Source organism: Scleropages formosus, chromosome 9 (assembly GCF_900964775.1).
Source record: "Scleropages formosus chromosome 9, fSclFor1.1, whole genome shotgun sequence".
Classification (NCBI taxonomy): domain Eukaryota; kingdom Metazoa; phylum Chordata; class Actinopteri; order Osteoglossiformes; family Osteoglossidae; genus Scleropages; species Scleropages formosus.
In genome coordinates, this window is record NC_041814.1 from 3510346 (window position 1) to 3536413 (window position 26068).

The 26068-nt window shown below is 42.7% G+C and overlaps 1 protein-coding gene across 2 annotated transcripts; it reads right to left on the reverse strand.

Annotated features, from left to right (window-relative positions):
* Positions 1 to 541: 541 nt before the first annotated feature.
* On the reverse strand, positions 542 to 22762 carry tle5 (TLE family member 5, transcriptional modulator). Of its 2 annotated transcripts, none has more exons than XM_018728168.2 (7): positions 22048 to 22762; positions 8864 to 8952; positions 6215 to 6278; positions 5543 to 5587; positions 4020 to 4082; positions 3727 to 3801; positions 542 to 3600 (listed from the first exon to the last, which is right to left on the reverse strand). In XM_018728168.2, the coding sequence occupies exons 1-7, from the start codon at positions 22072 to 22074 to the stop codon at positions 3376 to 3378; spliced, it is 588 nt and encodes a 195-aa protein (XP_018583684.1). In that variant the 5' UTR covers positions 22075 to 22762; the 3' UTR covers positions 542 to 3375. The 2 variants fall into 2 exon arrangements, with proteins under 2 accessions (XP_018583684.1, XP_018583683.1); XM_018728167.2 differs by having other exon boundaries at positions 542 to 3603; positions 22048 to 22761.
* Positions 22763 to 26068: the final 3306 nt, after the last annotated feature.

Here is a 26068-nt window from a genome sequence, read left to right on the forward strand (position 1 = left end):
CTGTTTGTTATTAGGAATCATTGTATGTAACTCTAATTTTTAATATAACCAGTTTTACTGCGTGTGGTTCGTAACTATGGGCTATGCGTAAGTTGGACATTCGTAACCCGGGGACCACCTGTATTCATTTTTGTCCAATCCAGAGGACATTTATTGTGTATGTCTCAGACTGTGCATGCTGTGTCTTAATGCAGACTACAAAGGCTATTCTGTGCTTTTCAATGATTTTAAATGACATTTGGGTTGCAAGTTAGCTCCCTAGAAGTACATCTAGAAACCTCACAGTGGGTCTCAGGAGGATATGAGAGTCAAATAAAGTATTTAAGTTTTTCAGGCTATTTCAGCTGATACTGGTAAATCTGACCTCTGTTGATTGACTGTACTAAAATATTTCAGTTCTCAACTAGTCACCTCAAATAACTTCTCCCCTACACCTATATACACAGATCAGAGCTCAAAATCTGAATTAATGCTTCAGAAACAAACGTTTTTTTATTACTATTATGATTTCAGAGCTTTTAAAGAGAGACACACAACAAACTTCCACTAAGGTTTTTTATTATTATTTGTAAGGCACCATAAATACTTCCTTACTGCAGAACTTTTCATTCATTTAAACACTTTTCAAATCAAGTTTCATCCCCCTTTTAAAATGGAGTTACAGTATTGTCATAACACAAAACAGAATTACTTGCCAAAGTACACAATTAAAGTTTTACATATATCACAAAATCAGGATCAAAAATGACCTTTGCAAAGCTCAATAAGGTTACAATGCAATGCTTTAAATCGTTATAAGAGAGAATGTGCAAGCAATGGACAACAGGGGCATGGGGCCAAATGGAGGGGTCAGAGGTGTGTTGAGGGATGGGTATTTTCCTGGTGCTGCCACTCCCCAGTACCATGACAATACCGTAGTACAAATACACCAAAATCAACCAGAACATCCACTGGAGATGCACCCATGAACACAGTCTTTGTTTAATATGTATATCAGTATACATAAAAAGCCTCTTCACAAAAACACAGATACCATTCATATGTCTGAGACTAGGTTTACATTATCTGACTTTCTTTGCAATTTATAAACCCCATGTTGTTTAATAACACGTACACTGAACACAACTGACCCAGAATACAAAGGTAAATAATTGCATCTCTATTGAGAACTGCTTCCCACAACATGAAGACGTGCTTTGCTATTCAAATTCTTGCTCTGCCTTACAGTTCTACATAGAGATACCAAATGATAATATTTTTGCTGATGGTCACTTCCTACTAAGCAGCTAATTTGTATAATTTGACTAACCTTACACACATATCAAGCATATTGTGTTTATATCCATACATACACACACAAAAATGTACATAAATATGACTGTGGCCAGTTTAGAACCAGATTAACACGCCATTTATGTTGAAATTTCTCTGAAGGTCTAAACACATGCAATAATACCAGGCTGCAGATGTAGAATTCATTAAGGAAATAATTCCTTACTATCTAATGAGGAATGAAAAACATGCCAGGTTGACAAAGCATCTGTGTGCCATCTCTTTGGTGATGTGGATTTGAGATTGTAATGCCTCATGTTCAAAAACCCAGACAGTTCAGTTCTGGGTTTTGTCTGAATAGTAATGGATTCTATGAAGAATACTGTCTAACCAATATCCACTTTCATTTTGTTAGCAATATAAAGGTCTGATACCTTTCCCCTAATGTTTTCATCAAACTGACCTCTGTTAGAACCACACTCGTTAATACTGGTCTCCCCTGTGCTTGGTCGGGATAACACCGCAGAAAATGTTTAATGTGATACCCTTTCTCTCCTCAAAATGTCCATTTCAAAACTGATGAGAAAACAATGTATTCTCATCATCACACCAAGGTGTTAACTCTGTGCTTTATCTTTATTTAACTATAACCTATCAACAGAAATTCAAGCAATGGCCAGCTATGATGATGAAGCAGGGGGCAGTTCTGTATGATTCTGCCACATTTTTTTTGTTTTTTTTTTTTTTAATTTTTTTTTTATTAATAAACGGAATAAACTACTTCAGACCATACCAAAATTTTCACCTTAAATCGTTTGCTGTGCCACTTGTACTTGTTCTCAGGATCACTGGAGCCAGTGAAGACATGGGTCTGCGAGACTACCAGGCTCCCTTTTGGAAGAATAAACATGCGTTCAGGAATGTTTATATGCAGAACTAGGGATCTTTAGGAAATTATCTTTTAAATGAAAGCAAAAGGACTTCTCACTACTGGATTCAGAACTGATGCTACAGCCAGAATATAAAATGCTAACTCTCTTTCATTTCAGCAAACAAACAGAAGAAAACATTTAAGATTAGTGCTTTTTATAAAGAAAGATAAATCATGTGCTGTGTTTCTCTGCATTAGTTCCCAAAAACGACTTCACTTGTTATATCCACAGTTAGCTTATCTTGTCAACCGGAAGCAGCTGTGAAAGTGTGATTTGTCTTCAGTCATTCCAGTCCTTTTAAAAGTAGAGATTTGGGTTTGTCTTCAGAACGCATCCCTATCAGTGGAATGACAGTATAAAGGAAAGTAAAACAAAAGTTACTGAAAGGTGCTTTTGACAACTTTCAGAACAGACACCAACACACATAAACGCACACAGACATACATACTTACATATGCAGGCACACAAATATATCAATTTAAAATCTTTTCCATCAAATTTTTCAGCTTATTTTCTTTTTCCTTTTTTTACAGTGATCAATCGAAAGTAGCATTAACAGTGTGTTCCCTTGAACTGAACTTTTGTAAAAGGAGCAGGATGTGAGCTGGGATTGAAATGAGTTTAATACAAGATCGCTTTCTGTTACCAAGCAGGTCTGTTCAAGGTTATCTTAAGTACTCCTACAGCAGGTAGAGCAACGGAATCCAATACAATTATTTAAAAACATTTCGGTTAGAAATGGCAGGAAATGAACGCTACTCTCTTGGCTAAAAAATGTCTTCTAACACCCTTTCCCTTAGACATCAGATCATATCTTGTGACTGTTTTCTTTATCCTCATTGTTTAAAGTGGGGGCTGCACTTTGAATGGAGGGTCATTTTGCTTTAAACACACATGTAAGGCAGTTGGAAGGAGAAGTTACCAGAAAGAAGAGAAATGGGGCCAAAGCTAATACAACTCTAAAAAATTTGGGGGGTTGGAGGTCAGCAAGGAAATAACCAATGGAAAGAAAGATGGCCACATCAAACAAGCATAAAGAAGATGAAATGTGGTATAAATAAAAGGTAAAAAGCAGAATGAAGGGGTGACACAGGAGCAGGAGAAGTAGAGTACAGCAGCAGAAGGAGAGAATGCGGAACAGAAGGGGCGCAGGGCCTGCAGGGGTCCCCTCTTAATCCGACTTGTCTCCATCGTCATGGCGATGGCTGTCACTGCCCTCACGGGCAGCTTTCTCCTCCTTGGCCAGCTGTGCCTGTGAGGCCAAAATGCTGGAGAGAGAGAAGAGGCCAGAGCTGGAGGTGACAGCCGGCAGGGCAGGCTGGCCAAGGCCCAATGGTAGTGGGGTCACGGGCAGAGCCAGGCCCTGGAGCTGGGACAGTTGGTGAGCCTGAAGCTGCTGCTGTGGACAACACAGAGCCACCATCAGTACAGCAGCCCAGAAAGACCTGCAAACAACCTCACACTGCACTGCGCTTAGCTGCACATACACGGAGCACATTGTGCCCTCATGGTGGGGTCCTACCCGAATGATGGAGTTCATCTCTGGGGGGGTGACCTGCTTGGCTCTCTCGATAGCCCCCAGTACCTGCTGCTGATGCTGAGAGAAGAGGAAGGAGAGAATCTCAATCAGTGAACAGCCATTTGCAGTTGTTTACTTGAAAGCTTTTGCCATTAAATGAAAAGCCATTTTATACTACTATGGGCAGATACTATATTTTTAGCACACACACACGCACGCATGCACGCACGCACGCACGCACGCAGAGAAACACATGCACACAAACAGCAAAAACACACTCTTCAGGTTGCTCTTACCTCTTGTGACAGATAAGGAAGCACCTGAGCGCAGATCGCATTTAATCTCTTCACAATCTCCGCCTGTACCAAAATAGGGAAGACATCACCTCCCGGTTAACAACATTTCATACGCTTTGTACAAAACTGACCCGTGATTCTTCAAACACACACAGCCCTTCATGATATATCCGAGTTAAACAACACACAGGACACGCAGTGTCAGTACAAACTGGGTCTTCTGCAGTACATTGACTAAGAGCAGTTCTTGTAATAATTTTCCATCCATCATTTGAAGCTGACAGAGAATGACGCAAATTATACTCTGCAACGCAAAAGTCACTTTAATAGGAGGTCCCTAATGTGCAAAGATGGTGGGGACAGCTTTGAGGCAAGAAGGCTGACATAAATGGCTGGGACTGAGCAACAGTCAATACTTGTACAGGCAGTCCCCAGGGTTACAAACGTCCCACTTATGTACACCCGTAGTTACGAATCACCCACATAAAGCCTATTATATTAAAAATTATATATTGTAAAAAGTTACATACAATGGTTTGTAATAAGAAATGGGTGTAACTTTGTGATGCACATCAAAACATTGGACGTTTACAGCGGTTTGTTGGCTCGTGAGCGCGTGGGTCCGAGGTAGGAGAAAGAGACTTTGTTCTTTTCAGTCGGACCACGTTGCTGTTAAGTGTCTCGTGTGTTACTGTATTTGGCTTTAATTTTTTTTGTTTTTACCCTCCTAACCATAGCATCAAAGCGTAAATGTGATACAAGTCATGGTGATGCATCCAAAAAATCTATCACGATTGAAACTAAAGTGGAAATAATAAAGCGATTGGAAAAAGGTGAAACACCAATTAACATTGGAAAAGCGTTAGGCTACAGTCATTCAATGGCAAAAAAAATGGAGCACGTAAAAGGCTCTGTCCTGATGTAATCTACAATTATCTGACTTATGTACAAATTTGACTTAAAGACAGATTTAGGAATGGAACTCATGCGTAATCTGAGGACTGCCTGTATTGTTTAAAACATTGAACGTGAAATATTCCTCAGCACATAATCACCTTTACTCTACTCTCTGTCCTCCTCTCGACGAGGACTCGTGCATACAAGCTTCCCTATGCAACTACACATCCTGTCCAATCACAGGTGTCAAATAAAAGGGGGCATGTGAAACTGGACTGTTCCGTTCGTTCTCAGCACTCTCAGTCGAGCAGTCAAAGAGGAGTGTCAATCCTCTGAGCCGCACAAGCTGGTGGGACAGCAGAGATGTAAGGAAACGGGTCAATGTGACGTGCTTTCTAATGAAGTAATGGAATATGCCGCTACCCACTACTGTCATGACCCTGAGTATGACAGAATGTGGCCCTAGACACACCCACAGGTCACTGCGATACTAACTGCTTCTTTGTTCTCTTAGCATTCCAACTCAAGTATACTTAAAGACATTGATGGAGCACAGTACTTTTCCTTGAGAAGTCTAATGAAATGATTTCAGAGACCTCTGGTAAAATGAACATCATATTACTTACCTGTTTGTGCATTTCAATATTTAGCCCATATGACATTTCGTAATACTGTGAAGAGAAAGAAAAATCAGTTAAGCCACTTCCAGTACATACTGTTGCACAGTGCGAATTCCAATCAATAACAATGGATACATAGATGAAGTACACCAAGGGAGTGTAACTCAGTCCTGGAAAACAAGGTCAATAGTTGTCAGCAAAGCAAAAAGCATATGTAAGAATATGTTTTTTCATCAGGATACAGCCATCATTTGGTCTGTTGTGGCCCCTAAAACAGATGGTGCCCGCGGCCAGCGTGTTATCATCATGACTTGGAATGATGCTGGTCTGGGAATTGCTACCTGGTACCTCTGCAGCCAGCTGGGAAGAGCAGGGGCACTGGCGCCTCTCAGGATTAGCAGGCTGTTCTTTCCACAAGCAAAGCGTAGAATCTGATAGGCAGTTAGGGGACACACAGGCCCTTCGGTGGCTATAAATGCCCACGAGTAGAAATTAAGGCAGGAAAACTGAGGTGCACAGCCAGGTGGGGCTATGCAGACCTGGCTAGCAACAATGACATTTAAAGGGGGACTGAGTGGTAACAGCAAATCAAGGAAATATGCAGTAGGCAGATGACACCAGTGGGGTGAAGAGGATCTCAGTAGAAGTGAGTTCCACTGACGCAATCCTCACACTCACCATAATGTAATGGCGCTGCATTTCCGACTTCTCGCTGGCAAGCTTGTCACACTCCAGTTTTAAACTGAAAGGAAAAACAAGAGGTTTTCTATGTCAAACAAGGAAACCAATATAACAATAAATTTGGATATAGAAACACAAAAGAAATTGATTTTCAATTACAATATAACATGCACAGCATGAATTCATAAGCTCACATTCTGAATCTGGACTAAAAAGATTAGTATCTGCATCTATCCTGGATGTGCTGTGTCCTGCAGCTGGAAAAATTCAGAGACGTTCTTCACATGAGACGTTAAGGTCAGACTGCAGGTATGTATTTGAGCTACATTATCAAGTGGTAGTGACTGAGGACATTCGTGATGGAGAAACCATGCCAGTTAAGGGGTGGGGTCGTACAGTTCTTAGCATGTGATGCACTCCTTCTAGCATCTGTCAAATGCCAGCAGGTGTATGTCTCACACTCCTGTGCGGAGTAACTCATTTTGGAGTGAAGAAAGCAACCAGCCTGGCCGGGGCTTATGCCCAGGATGTGCAGCCGGGTGCCTACAGAGCATCTTGATGGGCATGAGTCCTATCTCACACACCTGCGTGCTGCAGACAACTAGAAAGCACTAATTTAGAGTGAAAAATGTGAACAGAACAAAAAAATCTCTAATGAATGAAAACTTTTTTCCACAAAAGGCAGTCACCACTATCAAATCCTTTGTGGGATCAGTCAGCCTTAGCAGGCAGATAGGACTCTACCTGTTAGAGTTAGTACATAAATTGTGTCTGTATATCAGAGATTATCTTAACATATATAGATATTTGAGAATTCAATATACTGAACAGATATTTCAAAATACTGAAATATTCTTGCTCTACATTTCATGCAAGTTTTATTTGAGAGTGCATGTTTTATAAAAAATGGTACTGACTATAGAATTCTTTTATTTTCTTAAAAGGCACCCGACTCGTGACAGAATCACGCTGTAAATTAATCAAAGGCGATTTCCTACAAGACTATCTCCAGTCAGTATGTCCAATCATGCTGGACACATGTACACATCGGTCAACACAAATTGGCACAGCCCACCTTGAGTTTTCCATTCCCATTGTTGGCACTTCCACTCGCCTAATACCACTTGCTTTGGAAACCCCAACTGCATGTATTGTGGTTGCCATGACAACAGTCCACACTGTAGCAAGGCAAAAGCAGTCCAGAGGGGCAGAGGAGCTGTTGAATCCATGAGTTTCATTAACCCCTCCCTCCAACTCTAGAACGTACCTGTTGTGGTTATTTGGAATTATACATTCCTTGCATGCCTGTATGGAAACAGTTTTTGAACATCTGCAAGCACAGCTACCTGTCACAGCACAGAACTTCCCCCTCAGGTACTTCACTGAATGTTATATGAATGCAAGCAGTATTCGCACTATGTGCATTCACATAAAGCAAGAGAAGGGAGCACTGCTCTCTGCTGAAAGAGGTCAAACGGCAGACCTCTTTCGAGAATAACAATGAACAGTTCTACATTATGAAGAGCCTTCATCCAGAGTCAAAAGAGGTAAGATGGAAAACAATGTAGAAGAAATTGAAACAGCTTGAAGTGTGAGCAGGTTGTGACACCTCGACACAGAGGAGCTGAGTGAGAGAAAAAAGATGCTGCGAGGATTGCCCTCGCATGCTGCACAGGCCACTGTGCCTGGGAATGAGACATGTCGCTCTCATGATTGCAGGCTGAATATTTAATCCTCCCGCTTCAACAATAATGAAAGGGCAAATTACCGCAGAGCTCCACTGGAGCTAAAATTAGATAAAGTGAAACAATTAAATGCTTCTTTGCTGAAATATTAATGAATGTGATTAAGAGACTGTCTGGCTTTTTCAAAAGTTCAAATAAAACTCAAATTCAAAATGCAGCAAACGTGTAGTGGCTTAAGCATTATACAGAATAATTACAGTTTGTCTCACAGATACTGATTGATAACTGAACCCATTTTATCCTGCCAGAAAAAACAAGCAGTCAGTTATGACACAAATAAATCGGAACAAAACGCTGAGCCCTATAAATCAAAATGCTAAGCACCAGTACAATTTAGATGATTACAATGCTGCCACAGTAATGTATGGAAGACCCAGCTAACTGCGAACACCTAATACTGCCAAGCTCGGGAATTAAACATTGTACACCATGAACATGTGCTAGAATCGATGCTTGGTTTCTCTTTGGGCCTAGAGCCCACTTGAAGGATTGTACCTGCTTTTGAGTGAGACCGTTGTCATTGTGTGAGACACCATGAACAGGGGAAAAGGTGAAGATGGGGTGGTGGTGGTGGGCTGCAAGACACTGAGTAAGCAGAAGTGTGGAGATCTGTGGGACTTTTTACCCATGGTGTAAACAGGGGGATAACTGGCATTGTCAAACAAACTAGGTATGCTTCAATAATCGTGTTGATGTGTCTATATTCTCTGTTGTAAAATGAAATTTTATTCAGAGAACTGTACATAGCTTTGGAGAAAAGTATCATCCAAATTCATATTTGTAAATGTAAATGTTAACTAGATGCCATTCAGAAATCAAAAAGAGATAAAAAAAAAATAAAGTTGCAAGCTTTTCACTAAATGTAAAACAAATAGACACAACACAAGAAAATGCCATATACCTGTGGTACTGTGCTTGAAGGAACTGGAACTCATCCTTGATCCGATCACAGGAGTCCGATGTCGTAAATTTAAGCTGCTGCGATGAAGCCTGTATAAAATAAAACACTGAACATCAGGATCCAGGGAGAAATGAAGAATTATTTTATTTTTTAGGAATTAAGATTTGGTTTTGTGTATGGGATATAAAAGCAGATGGTAATATATCTTATTTGTAATACTTGTAATCATTTTTCTAATTGCAAATGAGCTAAAATGTGCTTGAAATGCAGAACATGTAGTGCCTAAAGCATTAGGGCTACTAGGGAATTACTGCCTTTAAGGGAAGTGAACACACCTCACTTCAAGTAAAAGGGTGGAAGGAAAATGAAAAGGAAAAAATGGATAATGATCTAAAATTAAAGGTCTATGACAGGGGTGTCCAACCTGTGGCTGGAGAGCTGCATGTGGCCTACTGCTTCACATAATGCGCCCCACAAGAACACTTGAACACATATCAAACCTAAATAAAATATAATAAACAATATTTTTTTCAATTTTGGCATTTAAGAGTCATTTTTACACGTGTGGCTCTCTGATAATGATTATGACCCTGGCTAAATAAATGTCAGACATCCCTGGTTTATGATGTTCTAAAGTATAAGGAACTGAAATTAGACCCCAAGAAGCTTGCAAACAGTATTGGTATGCTCAAGACTTTTGGAGACAAGCTTACAGAATTTTTTCACTGACCTGGAAGATCACTGAAATTCATGAGTAGCTTAATGGCTGAGATAATATATCATTTACTTTTCTGTTTTCTGCATAATTTGTGTGGGAATGAAGCATCAGTATCTTGTGGATGGAGCATGTATCTACAAATAATTAGCTGGAAAATGCATCCAGGAGGTACCTGCTATGTGGTGAAGAGAAATGAGTGCTAGTACGACTCAAACAACAAAATGTGCACACAAGACAACTGCACATCTGATTCTAAAGGGTTTCGCAGTATTTGTGGATTACAGATATATAGCTACCATCACCACATTTTACTGTAGGAATGGTGTTTCTTGAGCATAGGCAGTGTCAGGTTTGTGCCACAAATAGTTCTTTGGCTAAAAAGCTCCATCTTAGTGCCATCTGATCACAACCTTTTCCCACATCGCATATGGGACACTCTCACAATTTCTGATAAACTGCAGTCCTTAAAGTTCTTCAAGATGGTTCCTTTTGAATAATGGCTTCTATTGTGCCATTCTCCATACGCAAGCCTAACACTCACCATGTCTCAAGAATTACCACCCCTACAATGAAGTATGGTGGTGGCAGGATCATGATGTGGGGTGTTTTTCAACAGCAGAGACTGGGCATTTTGTTAAAATAAAAGGAAGAATGGATGTAGCAAAATACAGGAACATAGTGCAAGAAAACCTGTTCAAGCTGAGAGGAAAGTCCACTTTCAGAAGGATAATGGTCTAAAACACAAAGCCAAAGCAACACTAGAATGGCTCAAAAACAAAAAGGTGAATGCCCTACAGTGGGTAAGTTGTTGTTCTGATCTCATTCACATCAAGAATTTGTGAAACTATTTGAACACTGTGGTTCACAAGCATTGTCCAATGTACCTTACATTCTGAAGCAAAATCGCCTGAAAGAATAGCCCAAAATCACACACAAATAGTTTGCAAAGCTGGTACGTATACTTGCCCCAAAAGACAAAAAGCTGTTACTGCAGCAAAAGTTGGCTCTAACAAGATATTAAATGCATAGAGACTGAATATGCAAACAGCATATTTCAGTTTATTTTCTTAATAATATTTAATAACAAAACAATGTCATCTTAAATCATTTCAAGTAATTGGCGTTTCTAAATTAAAAAAAACAAACAGAATAAAACTTAAAAGTGCAATTTGTGATTCAGTAAATAAAGACTGGCTAAGCTTTCATGAAGCGCTTTTTACTACATTTTAGTGCAATGGTCTTGTACACAGCCAGTTACTGAATGACAGCACTACAATTCGTTCCCTAATGAAGCATGTGTCGTCACAATGGAACCCCACCGCAAATCAAACATCCGCGTATATAATATGAACCATATGGATATATAAACAATTAACATGTGTGAGTGCTACGTTGTGTAATCTGGCTTTATGTTTTTCAGTAACCTCACATATTATTGATATTAATATAATATTACCGCTAATAATATACACACACACACACCATCTGAACTGCTTGTCCCATACAGGGTCACGGAGAGCCGGAGCCCAACCCGGCAACACAGGACGAAAGGCTGGAGGGGGAGGGGACACACCCAGGACGGGATGCCAGTCCGTCGCAAGGTACCCCAAGCAGGACTTGAGCCCCAGACCCACCAGAGAGCAGGACCCGGTCCAACCCACTGCGCCACCGCACCCCCCCGGTAATAAAATAGAGTACAGTATTATAATTATATTTTCATGCTGAACATTTATTTTCACATTCATTTCTAACTCTGTTGTCTTTCCCTTTATTCTTCTGAGCACCACCAGAACACTCTTTTTTTGCTTGGAACCCATTTTAAGCAAAAAGTAACTTCAAGGGAATAGCAAAAGTTTTTTAACCAAATTGCAGTTGCTACTAGATACGTGAACAAAGACAAACATGTAAACAAAAAACGAGTGCCTTACGGCAGCACGGCCAGCCAACATTATCATACAGATCAAACAGTCATCATTAGGCATTACGACCAACTGTCAAATCTCCAAAATAATAAGGTTAAAAGTTGCATTTGTAATAATACGAAGAGCACCAGTCTATGTTCAAATCTGTGCAATTCCACTTCAGTGATAATTTTTTCCAGTTCAAACTTAAAGGCTTCCCACATTTTTGATCAGGAAACAGTTTTCAAATTTATCACTTACTGAAAATTTGTTTTAATATTCCATGGGAAGAAAGGACTGGAGTTCATTGTGAAAACTTGCATGAGGCTAAGAAAGAAAGACAAAGCCCGTTATTTAATTAGACTGAGCATCATGTGTGCTTTGAGTACTTCCACATGCAGTCAGATCCACTGAGTAAGTAAGAACAGGAGGCACACAAAGGTTCAAACAAACCCCTGGTACCCAACTAGAGTATAAGCACACTTGCACACTGAAGTGCACACATCCACACATCTGCCCACCCACATTATAGGCACACATTTTCTCAACCTCTTCTCATTCAGTTCTGTGTGTGCGCGCGCGCGTGCGCGCGCACACACACACACACACACACACACACACACACACACACACACACACACACAATATACACACTGCACCCCCCAGCCCTCCCCATGCTCACACGGAGCCTCTTCAAAAATGTAGGACAACCTCTAATTTAATTCTGCAGCGCTCCTCTGAGATGAAATTAAAGCATTATAAAGCTTTGTGTGCACCTACACAGTCCTCTGTGTCTAAATGGAATTCATAATTTTAGAAAAAATGTTATACCTTTCACCTAAAAATTATCATAATTTACCATACAAATCAATTCAGCTGGAAACCTGAATGCTTTTATCGAGAAAATTGATTACAAATACAAAAAAAAAAAAAAGGTGCTGCTTCTGCAGAGCAACTATCGTAAAATGCAAGGGGAGGAGGAGATGGTGAAAAGGCTGGATGGCAGAGCAGCCAAACAAACACCACGAAGGGTGTGACCAGAAAACATTTTCTTCCTTTACTGCTGCCTTGAAAACAGGGCTCCATTCTATAGACGCCAACATGGTACATGCAGAGTTAAAGCTGTCCAACAATCACCCCTTTCACATAACGCCCTTCTTATGTGCATTTTTTTTTTTTTTTTTTGTGTGTGTGTGTGTGTGTGTGTGTGTACAGAAATGCAAACTTAGTCTCGGATCATCATCCTCAGCTGGAAATTCCAACCAAAGGCTCCTAAAGCTTTTTGTTCTAGCACTAGAAAACCATTAATGACATACAATCAAAAAAATCCCCATTTAGCACTACACAAGAGATCCCTTTGTGAGGACACTGAAATATGCAGATTTGCGACAAGCCAGGGAAGGAATCGACTTGTCTTCAGCACTGGACTGGGGATTACGATCCAACCAGGGTATGCTAATCCTGTTTGGGGTGGGAATTTGATTTTGATTGTTATCTCCGTGGACCTGACCAAGGCTTACCCCAGATTCTGCTGCCGCAAGGCCGTGCTGAGGCACAGAGCTGATCTGACTTTGTTAAGAGGCTTTAAGGGGGATTATTCCACTTTGAAGGCTCCTAGTGCAAACCGGGGTTTTCCGACCGCCCTCATGTGACTGGACCACAGTGACAAGCAAACACACACGCGCACACACACACACAAACAGGGACACACTGATCAGCAGGGCAGCACGCTACAACCTGCAGAGAAAACAAAGTGACTGCAAGGCAGAAAACCAGGCAATCCGTCATGATGGGGAACATGGAAAGCGGGGAGTATAGCTTCCTGGGTTCCGATCATGGCGGAGGCAGAGTGATGGTGAAATTACAATCCTGTGAGAATGAATGATGTTATTGTCCCCTGTTAGAACCATGCTGATTACTCACAAGGGGCAGAAACTTGAGAGATTATTGCCATGGCCTGCGTTGGGGAAAAATGCTGCTTTAGAAAAATTTGTCAAATGACGAACGACTGATAAACAATGGCCAAGCCAAACAAAAAAGCACAAACACATCCCACGATATAAGCATGCTTTGGTCCAAATTCACACCATGCTTCAAAGTCTCCATTAACAGGCTTAAAATATTGCTTTATTCCTATACTACTGTCACCTAGCTAAGCACTGACACTAATTTTGTTAACACTGCAAATCACAATCTCATTTGGGACAGCTGGGAGCATAGCTGTTAGAGCTGCTGCTGCATTTAGAACCAAAGGTCGTAGGTTCAATTCCCACCTCTAGCTGTAGTACCCTTCAGCAAGGTACTTACCCCAAATTGCTCCAGTAAAAAATTACCCAGCTGTATAAATGGGTAAATAATTGTAGGTACCTTAACATTGTAATTCGCTTTGGAGAAAAGCGTCACCTAAATGAATTAATGTTTCACGCTTTTGCAACAGGCTGTGGTTTTGGAGGTGTGCTCAGGCCCAGTTTAGTCTTTGTGGAGAGTGAATGTCCGCTCAGCACTTGTGTAGGTTTCCTCAAACAGTCCAAAGACATGTGCTTCAGGTGAAGTGGTGAGCCTAAATCAGCCATAGTGTGTTGATCTGTGCGTGAATGAGTGTGCGGAATGGTGTCCTGTCCAGGGTGTACCCTCTGCCATATGCTTCTGGGATAAAGTTCGGACCACCGGGACAAGCTGTTGTATTGGTAATGGATGGATGGATTATGCAATGACATTAAATTTGCAAAAGACTGAAATAAGGAAAGAATTTACATTTCACGACAAAAAGAAACCTTAATAAATGACTGAAGTGGTTCCTCTATTAGACCTTATTGCTGTGATGAGATGATGCCTGTTTGATTTTAGAGTCTCTCCCTGTTTCCCCTTGGTCCCCGAGATGCGCTACAGCTGCGGTTTAATTTCATTGTTGGATCTCCGCAGTGCATCCACTCTGGCAGGCTCCGGGCGTACCCTGGGGCCCGCCAATCAAGTGCCCCCCACCCACCTCCCACCCCCCCGCTGAGTCGCTTTGTTCCGGCCCAGCACTCTGCTCGGGGGTGCGGCTTCCTCCGTGCAAGCACACTACCGCGCCTGAATGTTGAGCAGCCGCCTTCCCACACACACACAGCTGCTCCTGAATGTTGAGCACCCCCTTCCCAAACACACACACACACACACAGTTGCTACTGAATTGAGCACACCCTTTACAACACACAGAGATAGACAATGCCACACATACACACGGCTGATACTGAATACCGAGCAATCCCCTTCCCAGACACACACACATCTTTATGTACTCACAGAGAGATTATCCATTAACACATGCATACACATGGACCCTTTCACAGAAAATGCATACAGAGTATGCACGGGTCCACCCACATCCCCAAACAGTGCATCACTAGACGAAATGTACGAGGACACAAACAGATGCTTGTGTGTGTACTACACCCACACGGAGAGCAGCACCTTCACGGCACACGTTTAAAGACATGTACATAGACACACATATATTCAGACACAGAAACCCTCAGAAAACCTAGGCAGCAGCACTGCGACAGGGAGCTGCTCGCATCCACACTGCGTAATTTCAGCATATTTTCATACTCAAGCTCATTCCACCACCTGGTAAACTATGTGACACACCTGTCCCTCCCCACGCCACCTCAAATTATATTAAAGGCTGTGTGGTATTATCTTGGATGGTAAGATGATGTGGCTAAATCTAACAGGATATCAATTAGAAATCTCATGACACACAGGGGAATATGTCCATTCAATAAACAGACCAGCAAAAGCCTCTTAACGCCATTAAAAGGCCCTTTCCAGTCAATGAACATTAACTACGGCCCATGAGATAGTTTGTGGCTGCACAACCTGTAATTGAACGAAATGCCACAGTCACTAAGTGATCTGTTACATTTATGGATGTGATTCAACACAGCATGCTGTTGATTTGGCCACTAATTCACAAGTGACAAATGCCTCCATAGAGTTGGAAGTATACCCTGAAAACTTGAATCTGACAGCATGTCTGTGATGAGTGGATGACACTTACTCATCGTGGGGGACGTGTGTAGTGTGGGCAGGTCATCAAGCAAACTAAGGCTGGAGGGAACAATCTTCACTGGCCTTAGAAAATGACTGATCTTCTGATATAATGTCGCAAATACACCATGTGGATGTTCATCCCTCCTACTTGCACACACAGACACGACATGCCCAACTGCACTCGAGAATTATGGACAGATCCAGATAGAAACAAACACCATTTTGTTGTTTTGTTATTCTAACCGATACCTCGACTACAGCGCCTTTCCCCCTTTTCTCTCTCGTTCTCCAAAAACACCACACCGTCGCCACCATTTCTCAAGACTGTACCAGCTTACACAGCTCTTTGTGTGTGCATGCGTCCTTGTGTATGTGTGTGTATGTGTGCACCTCTTGCAAGGCACCAATAAAAATGTATTAGAGGGTCTTTCCACAGAAATCAATAGCACTTGTGACCTACACCCCTCTGCACAGCCAGCTCTGCTCCAGCGACAAGTTTACGCACTGAGCGATCATTACGGAGCGGCACAACTGTGATGCTAATGAGCCGCCCAGGTCTGGCTGAACGAGACATCTGCTGCTCTGCACGCATGTCAGCCCTGGACCGACTTCATTGTCCCCTGGGGTCGGGGGGCAAGACCCCCAAGGGTCAGAGAGATGTGGAAGCACGTGCTTGTGCTGGGCCAACGGAGGAGAGCAGTTCTTAACTTGGGACCTGTACACAGAATGTGAATATAACAAAAATCAGTGAGCACAGAGAAGCTATGATTATGCCTGCTTCTGATGTGCCTGTGTGTGCGTGTGTGTGTGGTTCTGCAAAAAAAAAAAAAAAAAAAAAAAGAAAAAAAGACAACGACAGCAAGGGGGCGGCACAGAAGGAACTGGTGGGTGGATTAACCTTTCCCCGGCTGCAGAGTTTTGAGAAAAAGACTTGGGGTGCCCTGTTCATTCAAGTGGGCTTAATAACGTCTTCACAAGCCCCGCCTCCTGATCCTCCCTTTACCATGTTAAATGTATACCGGCACAATGGAGAAACAAACCCATGTGTGTACCTATATTGCCTGGCTTTGCACCCTGAAACACTTTGCGAAAAACATCAACATTATGTTGGTTCTCTGGCATCATTTCACTTGTGGCGTCTACGCAAAAAGATATAAGAAAATAAAGATATAATAAAAGATATAAGGTATAATGTGGAAGATCATGTTTTAACTGCCTTGCATTAATGCAGCAGCAAAGGAAACACCTAAAAAATATCTTTTGAAAAGGCAACTCTTTCATACAAAACCACTAAGTTTAAACCATTTATGAAGCAGGATATTTTACTGTCTCAATTCTGGTTAAGTACCTAACTAAAGGGTATTACAGCAGCACCTTCTCAATAGACCTCCTGGGATTCTGCACGGGACAGGTGCAGCTCAGCATCTTTACCCACTATGCTACATAGTGACCCTCTAACTAATGGGGGTCAGCAGTTAACACAGTGATTAAGGAGTTTAACTGGAAATGGAACCCATTCTGTAAAGACACTGCTGTCCTGAACTAAAAGAAAAAGTCATACCCGAGAAACAAAATAATAGATTTACATTACATCAACAGAAGGAGAGATCTGAATGCAGACATTCTACAGTATAATCTAACTTCTGACATTTAAAAACCACATACTGTGTGTTGTGGACTGAAAAATATGACAAAATATGATATTTTTGAAGTCTGTAGGTACAAAAATCAGAAACAGAACTTTGACCAACAGGTTTGGGAAATTAAGCTTTAAATTTACCACTCCTGTTAAAAAAAAAAAATGTTTCCGAAATTACCCGATTACAGAAAAAATGCAGTTTAATTGCTTTATTCAATAAATGTTCTCGATACAACAAATAAACAGACTTTTTATTTAGTTTTAGTTATCCGAAAAAACAGAGAAACCACCAGTTCTTTCACCTGATCAGCAAGTCAGCATCTTGCAGAATGCATGGATTGAGTCTCTGGGTCACCTCGAACTTCATATCAAGAATTGCAGATGTTCGCTAGATATGTATAACAGCCAACAGATAACAGCCAATTTCAGAGTAAGATGTTTCTAATCTTTCTGAGTCTAATCTTCTTTATGAAGATCACAGAAAAAAAACATGTAGAGAAGAGAAATACACATCTCTGAACTTGTCAGTTGATGATACTAGAATTCCAAAATATCAGAAGAAACAACTATGACAGAATGAAGTTACTTGAGTATGCTGTTAATACATCTTGGATGTGTTTATAGATGCCCATAAATCTATCAGAAAAGTTTTCTTGTGGCTCTTAATACCAAAACTCCAGAACAAAACAAACTTCCGAAATAATAACAAATGTTGCAAATGCTCAGAATCTAACTGCAATACACAAGAGCTTCACTATGAGCTATCTGGGAGGACTGGTGAAGCTAGAATGAACATGATACACTCTTGCATCCAGATGATCCATTTGATCACTTACAAACAGAAAGATCTCTGGTAAATCCTCGACCAGTTACAGTTGGGACAACACTATTTAGCCTGCATGTATAATCTTGGTAGCATAACTTGAAAAGATCATTAAACTGTTTATTGATTTCTCCGACAAGTATTCTTGGAATGCTTAAACACAGAAGCTCAAAACCCAAGAGACGATAAAATCAACTTACATGGAGCTACGACGAGGAAAACAGTTCGGCTAATCTTTAATGCTTGTATCTTTCGTGGCTTCATCTTTCCAACTTTAAATACTCTCCGCCCCCGAAGAAGCCCGGGGGAGAATGCTACATGCGAGAGAGCAAGGGATGCATGAGAGCTGCTTGCGCTTTCAGGCAGCAAACGGCTGTGGTTTTCCAAAAGCGCTCTGCAAATTCTGTAATCCCACTTCTTAAATCCTCCCCGACGAGCCTGATTATTCCAGTCAGGCACCGAAAGTGCGCTCAGATAACAGCTCGCCATCAGTGGAGCTTCTCAAGATTCCTTCTAGGAAAGACACCGAGGTACCTACATTATTACATAAAACGGCAGAGGTCATCGGGCTCGCCAGCAAGTCGCATACCTGAACACTGCTTTTTGCACAATTTGAGCAACTCGGGGGCATTGTATAAACATCAAACTGAGGAAAATGAGAAGCAAAATCTTTGACATGGCTTCTCACCCCCAGCTGCTGTACATACAGATTCATTTTTAGAATTAAGTTTGTTACAAAAATGTTGTTTTCCACAAATTTCCACACAAGTCTCTGAATGGATGAAATCTGACATTACAACTGCTCCTTCACAAATTTTCTTAAGGGCACTCAATGCCAGTTTAATTTGTGGATTTGTTTTATATTTGTGTCTAGGTTGAAATTTCAGTAAGCAGCATACAACTGTGCAGATGAGGAAAGTTTTGTGGGTCAACCATGGTCAACCCAAGCTTTTTACTTTATGTTATATTAAACTGAAGGCCCACATCTGCAAGCTGCCAAATAAGGGGGAGGAAAATGATATGAGCCTGAGGAGATTTGCTCTCACCTTCCGACTCGAGCAGGGCACACACAAAGGTACCTGAACGTCTGAGGATCACAGGAGATGCCTACAGCAGTGATTCCTACTGCTGAGAAATCAGCATGGGCCCAACTACCTTACATTCATACATCACAAAAGTTCAACTCAAAATAGTCTCTTATTCTTAAATAATATCAAAATATTACCCTCTGGCAGCATGTTTCACACGTCCATTTTTCTGTTAGAATCTCCGCATTACATTTTAACAGACCCTGTGCTAATGAAAATTAAAAGACTGGCCCAGTTTGCACAAAGAGCAGGTATTTGCTCTATCCACCACACTTATGACGGCTTCACCCCCAGTTTTGGCTGAATTTTGGAAAAATGGACACAAAAGCAAAAGATCATAACATGTACTATAGAAAAAGGTTAAGTAAAGAAACAAGGGATGATAATAATCATTGTGAACCTGTATCCAACTGTGGTGGATATTTGTTTGCTTACAATGATACATTTAATTAGTAATGGCACAGAATTAATTCAACTGCGTATTACTAACAACTAGGCACTGAGTGGCACTGTAAAAATTTATTCTTTTTTTTTAGTCTGGTGAAGTAAGACAGATCATAGAGAAAAATTATTCAATTCGAATTTCAAAATCCAAGTTATGTTTCTCAAAACATCCATTAAACATAGAAATTATTCCCCACAAACTACAATAAACAATCACTCCAACAATTAATTTATTTACTGTTTAGCCCCAAATTTTATTCTGTGAATGTAAGTATTTGTCCATCACAGATTCCAAGTTGTCCTTCATGAATACTGTACAGAAATACATAAAATAAAAATATGCAGGTCTACTTGGAAGCGTAATATAAACTGTTCTATCAGAGATAATAATGAAATAATCTGTCATATACATTTTCATAAATGTCCTAAAATGAAGGGAAGAGAGCAACTAGAAAATATTTTAAAGTAAATCAATTAGAGTATGTGAACAAAACCGTGGCTTCACTTTAAACGTTTAAATTACCTAAATATAACATTTTTTAGTATAATGAGTTGTTTTAAAAAGAAGAAAGAACATCAAAGCAGTAATGAGAATTTGAGTGAGCAATGAACTAATAACTTTGCTCGTACTCTCATACAATCCGGGCGGCTGCCTCTCAACTTAATCATGTGAATGAGATCGATGACTTGTGCCGAGGTTCATAGTAGAAGCGGTGCGCGAAACAGCCATTATTTTCCTATTACCGTTTCCCACCCGCTTCCGCGAACTGAGGACTAACATGACGGCGGCGGCGGAGAGTTATAGACGGACGGACGAACGAACGGACGGACGGACGGACGGACACGGACTCAGCGAGCTCCCGCGCCGCCTCGGCCCCATCAGCCATTTTGTTACTTCAGCCCAACGCAACTGTAAATACGGCGCTTCATCGGCGAGCACCGCCGTCCCAGCAACGCTGAAACTCAGGCAGAGCCTTTCCTTTCGTTAACACGATTTGTCTTTACACATCTGTCTAGATCGCCGACTACTAAACTAAAGCTGTAAAGTAGTGAAGCAGCAGCGGAAGCTGTTACTGCTAACGAGGTACAGACAACGAACCGCCAGCTGCCCGGAACAGCGCGTGGGCATATAGAGTGGACCTCGGTCAGTGTTCATATTGCACTTATATACACCGTGGGCCATCAGTCAGTGTTCATATTGCACTTATATACACCGTGGGCCATCGACCAGTGTTCATATTGCACTTATATACACCGTGGACCAGCAGTCAGTGTTTATATTTCACTTATATACACCGTGGACCATCGGTCAGTGTTTATATTTCACTTATATACACGGTGGAACAACGATCAGTGTTCATACTTCACTTATATACAACGTGGACCAGCGGTCAGTGTTGATATTGCACTTATATACACCGTGGACCGGCAACGGTAAGTGTTTATATTTCACTTATATACACCGTGGAACAACAGTGTTCATATTTCACTTATACACCATGGAACAGCGGTCATTGTTCATACTCTTCTTTATACATCGTGGACCAGTGGTCAGTGTTTACATTTCAATTATATTCATCATGGACCAGCAGTCAGTGTTCATATTTCACGTATATACACCATCGAACAGCGATCAGTGTTTATGTTTCACTTACTGTATATACACTGTGAAACAGTGGTCAATGTTCACACATAATATACACCATGGAACAGCGGTCAATGTCCACATATGCACACCGCAGAATAGCGGTCAGTGTTCATATTTCACGTATATACCGTGGATCAACGCCGGATTCGCTTTTAATGCACATATATTACCATTATGCGCAACACTTACAAACATACACACACATTGGCCCACACATTGGACTGGACGTTTTATAAGAAAATTTTTATTAATTTTAATTTTATTAATTTTTTCGGGGATATATATTGTGAACCAATGTTGGAGACACTCAATAATCATATTTTATTTATGTGCAGTGTAAACCAGTGCTGGATATTGATGATTATTGTCATCAACAAATATACACCGTGGACCAACGCTGGACACACTCGCTGTTTATATTATACATGTAGGGGGATCAATGTTGGAGACACTCAGTGTTTATATTCTACATGTACATGGTGGTCCAACACTGATGTTAGTGTTTATATTCTCCATGGGTGGACCATTTCTGGACACACACTTAGTGTTTATATTGTACATGTATACACCGAATCGGCACTGGTACGCTGTTTTTACCATACACTTTGCTGATGTTTCAAATACATACTGTGGTCCAGCGCATTCATGATGATGTACATTTCCCTACATCTCTCTGCTAAGACATCTTTGTTCGAAGCCTAGGCGAGTGATTCTTTTCCTCAGTTCAGGTTACACGAGTACATTCATTTTCCAGCCATTACCGTATTTTCCACCCATAACATATAAGTCAAATGGTTCCACGGTAACTCGAGGAAAAAGACAAATCGTAAATAATACGCAGCTCGAGCATGCAAGACCGACACAGGGGAGAAGAGAGACATCACTTACTGAGTGTCTGGATTGTGGAAACATCATGACAGTTTCTCTTTATGGACTTTATTCCTTCGGAAAGGAAAACGAGCGGCGTCCTGCTTCCTGTGCCGATCTCTTCTTTTGTTTCGCGCGTTAAAGCGGAGTGTATCCGCTGCAGCAGTCGCCCAGGTCGCCGACGTTATCTGCAGGCGCTTCTCGTCAGTTTACTTGCTGTGGCTATGCGCTATTTTTCGTGTGTGTGTGTGCGTCTGTATGTTTCGCGGCCCCACTCCCAAGCAGACCCTCGTCTACACTACAGCGGCTTCCCGGGACAGCTCGCAGCCGTCGGCTTGCACATTACTGTGTGTTAGCGCGATGTTGCCTGTGTGTTCAGCCGATTTAAACCAGCTTTATCCGCTTTTCTTCTGCGCGAGGAGAACCCAAGAATGAGACGATCATTGTGGGCCCACACACGGGACCGATTGAGTGCGGACGCCGTTCCCTCGCGCCGCACAAACTGACACCGCACACCGCCCCTGCCCGTCGGCCGCTCTGGACAGCGCGCTCCTCCACTTCGCACTTTCGCTCTCCGCCGTCACAAGGTCACGCGGCGTGTCGCCTAAGAACAAATTCCAATTTACGGCTTCTCCCGGCGGCCCTCCGGAAAAGCGCAGTGCCCAGTTGTGCGCTTGTTTCCTTGTCCTTCTCCGCTCTGACGTGTCGACGTCAGGATGCGAGTGTAAGCGCGCGACAACGAGCATGAAGCGGGCGCCCATGTGACGTGGGTGTGAGGCAGCGCTGCGGAGACCCATCTTAGGTGCGGAAGGCGTGCAGAGGCGGCTCGAGTCCTGCCGCGCGCTGGGGGGAAAATGCGCAGAATAATAAGTTGTCTGCGCCACCATTTATATATGAAACTGTATGGCTAATTCACGGAGGCGTTGGGTTCACGTTATATTGAATTACTTTTTCCATGGACGGGACGCCAGCACAGTGGCCACATACACTGAGCGGAGAATTTCGAGTGACTGATGCAGCGGAAACTCGTGACTTATAATCGTGGGGGAGCTGGAGCACAATTACACTTGCTTAGTTGGACTTGGGCTTTGTTTGTGTACATACAGTATACACATTAATATTTGTATTAAATTATAACAATTAGCTAGTATATGCATACTTATTTACTGTTTCCACTTACTGACGAGTTTGCTGCCTTCTGGTTATAAGTTTATGTCCGTAAAATACCATACTTGTTGACCGGCACTTGCACAGTCATTGTTAGCGTGGGTCTATTTTTTTTTTTGAAACAGGATTTTGTGAACTCATGTCTCATATATGTTTAAAATTTCACTTTATTTTTATAGATTGCTCTTCTCACACAGTGATAAACTGTGAGTGTGTGTATATATACATTTTTACATTTAAATTAATTCATTTAGCAATGATATACTGTGAGTGGGGGTGTGGTGGCACAATGGGTTGGACCACAGTCTTGCTCTCCAGTGGGTCTGGGGTTCGAATCCCACTTGGGGTGCCTTGCGGCGGACTGGCATCCCGTCCTGGGTGTGTCTCCTTCCCCCTCCGGCCTTATGCCCTGTGTTACCGGGTAGGCTCAGGTTCCCTGGGACAAGTGGTTCTGAAAGTGTGTGTGATATACTGTGTGTGTGTTTCTGTATATATATACATTTAAATGAATTCGTTTAGCAGACACTTTTCTCCAAAGCCCTTCCTGGATCGGGGCCTTGTCATGGTGGAAGGGCTTGCGTGATCTAGGGATCTCCAGAGCTATATCGTCGGGAGCAGTATGTTCCTGGTAGGGTCTCCCAAGGCGAACAGGTCTGGAGTGAAGATGCAGACTAACATGATCCAAAGACCACCATGAAAAAAAGTAGACAAGGGAATGTTTACTCTGCCTGGAATAAGGTCACCTGGACCTACCCTTGGACTCAGGCCTGGGGGTAGTGTTCCTAGGTGACCACCTGGTGGCCGGGCAGCCCGCGTAACCTGACCGGGCTCAGCCCAAAGAGGCAACGTGGGGCGGCCACCACCCACAAGGTCCAACATGGGGGTCGGGTGCGATGCTTTTCAGGCGGCAGGAGGGAGCAGGGTGGTGCGTGGTGTCGCGGCCCTTCGCAGCAGAAACTGGCTCTTGGAACGTGGAATGTAACCTCACTGGGGGGGAAGGAGCCTAAACTGGTGCGGGAGGTTGAGAGATACCAACTACATATAACTGGGCTCACCTCCACTCACAGTGTTTGCTATGGAACCAAACTCCTTGATAGGGGGCGGTCTCTCCTATTTGGGAGTTGCCGGGCAGGTGTGGGGATACCCACAAACCCCCGGCTGGCTGCCATACAGTTGGAGTTTATCCCGGTGGATGAGACGGTCGCCTCAATGTCACATAAGGTCACAGAGAGGAAAACTTTGTCTGTTGTGTGTGCTTATGCACCATACAGCAGTTCAGAGTATTTGACCTTCTTGGAGAGGGTGGGTGGGGTTCTGGACAGGGCCCCACCTATAGACTCCATAGTCCTGCTGGGGGACTTCAGCACTCACGTTGTCACTGACTGGGAAATCTGGCGGGGGGGGTGACTGGGAAGAACTGCTTGCCCGATCTAAACCCGAATGATGAAATGTTATTGGACTTCTGTGCTAGTCATAGTTTGTCCATAACAAACACCATGTTCGAACACAAGGATGCTCATAAGTGTACTTGGTACCAGAGCTCTTTGGGCCAAAGGTCAATGATCGACTTTGTAGTCATTTCATCTGACTTGAGGCCACGTGTTCTGGACACTCGGGTGAAGAGAGGTACTGAACTGTCAACTGATCACCCTCTGGTGGTGAGTTGGATCAGATGGCAGGCAAAACTGATGGACAGACCCGGTAGACCCAAGTGAATAGTGAGGGTCTACTGGGAACGATTGTCAGAGGACCCTGTCCGGAATGACTTTAACTCCCATGTCCTGGAGGAGATAGGGAACATGGAGTCTGAATGGACTATGTTCAAAACCTCCATTGTGGAAGTAGCCAGGCACAGCTGTGGCCAAAAGCTTGTTGGTGCCAGTCACAGCGGCAATCAAGAACTTGCTGGTGGACACCGATGGTGAGGGAAGCCATCAAGCTGAAGAAGGAGGCCTTGAGGACCTGGTTGGCTCTGGGGACTCCTGACTCAGTAGATATGTACTGGCAGGCAAAAAAGGTGGCAGCGGCTACGATTGCAGAAGCAAAATCCAGAGCATGGGTGGAGTTTGGAGAGGCCGTGGAAAATTATCGGTCGGCCTCAAGGAGGTTGTGGAGAACCATCTGGAGGCTCAGGAGGGGTCGAAGGAGCTTCGCTCAGGCTGTGCTCAGCAAAAGTGGGAAACTCTGACCTCAAATGAGGACATTGTTGGGAAGTGGAAGGAGCACTTTGAGGAACTCTTAAACCCGAGAGATATGCCTCCCTTACAGGAATCAGGGCCAGAGGCTTCCGGGGTATCAGAGTCCATTTTCCTGATGGAAGTCACTGAGGTAGTTGGAAAGCTCCACAGTGGCAAAGCACGGGGTGGATGAGATTCACCCAGAACTTCTTAAGGCCCTGGATGTTGTAGGACTGTCATGGCTGACACACCTCTACAATGCTGCATGGACCTTGGGGACAGCACCCTTGGATTAGCAAACTGGGGTGGTAGTCCTCATCTTTAAGAAAGGGGACCGGAGAGTATGTGCCAACTATCAGGGTATCACACTTCTCAGCCTCCCTGGGAAAGTCTGTGTCAGGGTGCTGGAAAGGAGGCTCTGGCCAATAGTTGAACCTCAGATTGAAGAGTAACAATGCGGATTCCGTCCTGGCCATGGAACAGTGGACCAGCTTTTTACCCTCTCTCAGATAATTGAGGGGGCATGGGAGTTGGCTAATCCAGTCTACATGTGTTTTGTGGACTTGGAGAAGGCCTTTGACCATGTTCCCCGAGAAATTCTGTGGGAGGTGCTTAAGGAGTATGGGGTGCCGGGGCCACTGCTGCGGGCCATTTGGTCTCTGTACACATGGAGCAAGAGTTGTGTCCGCATACTCAGC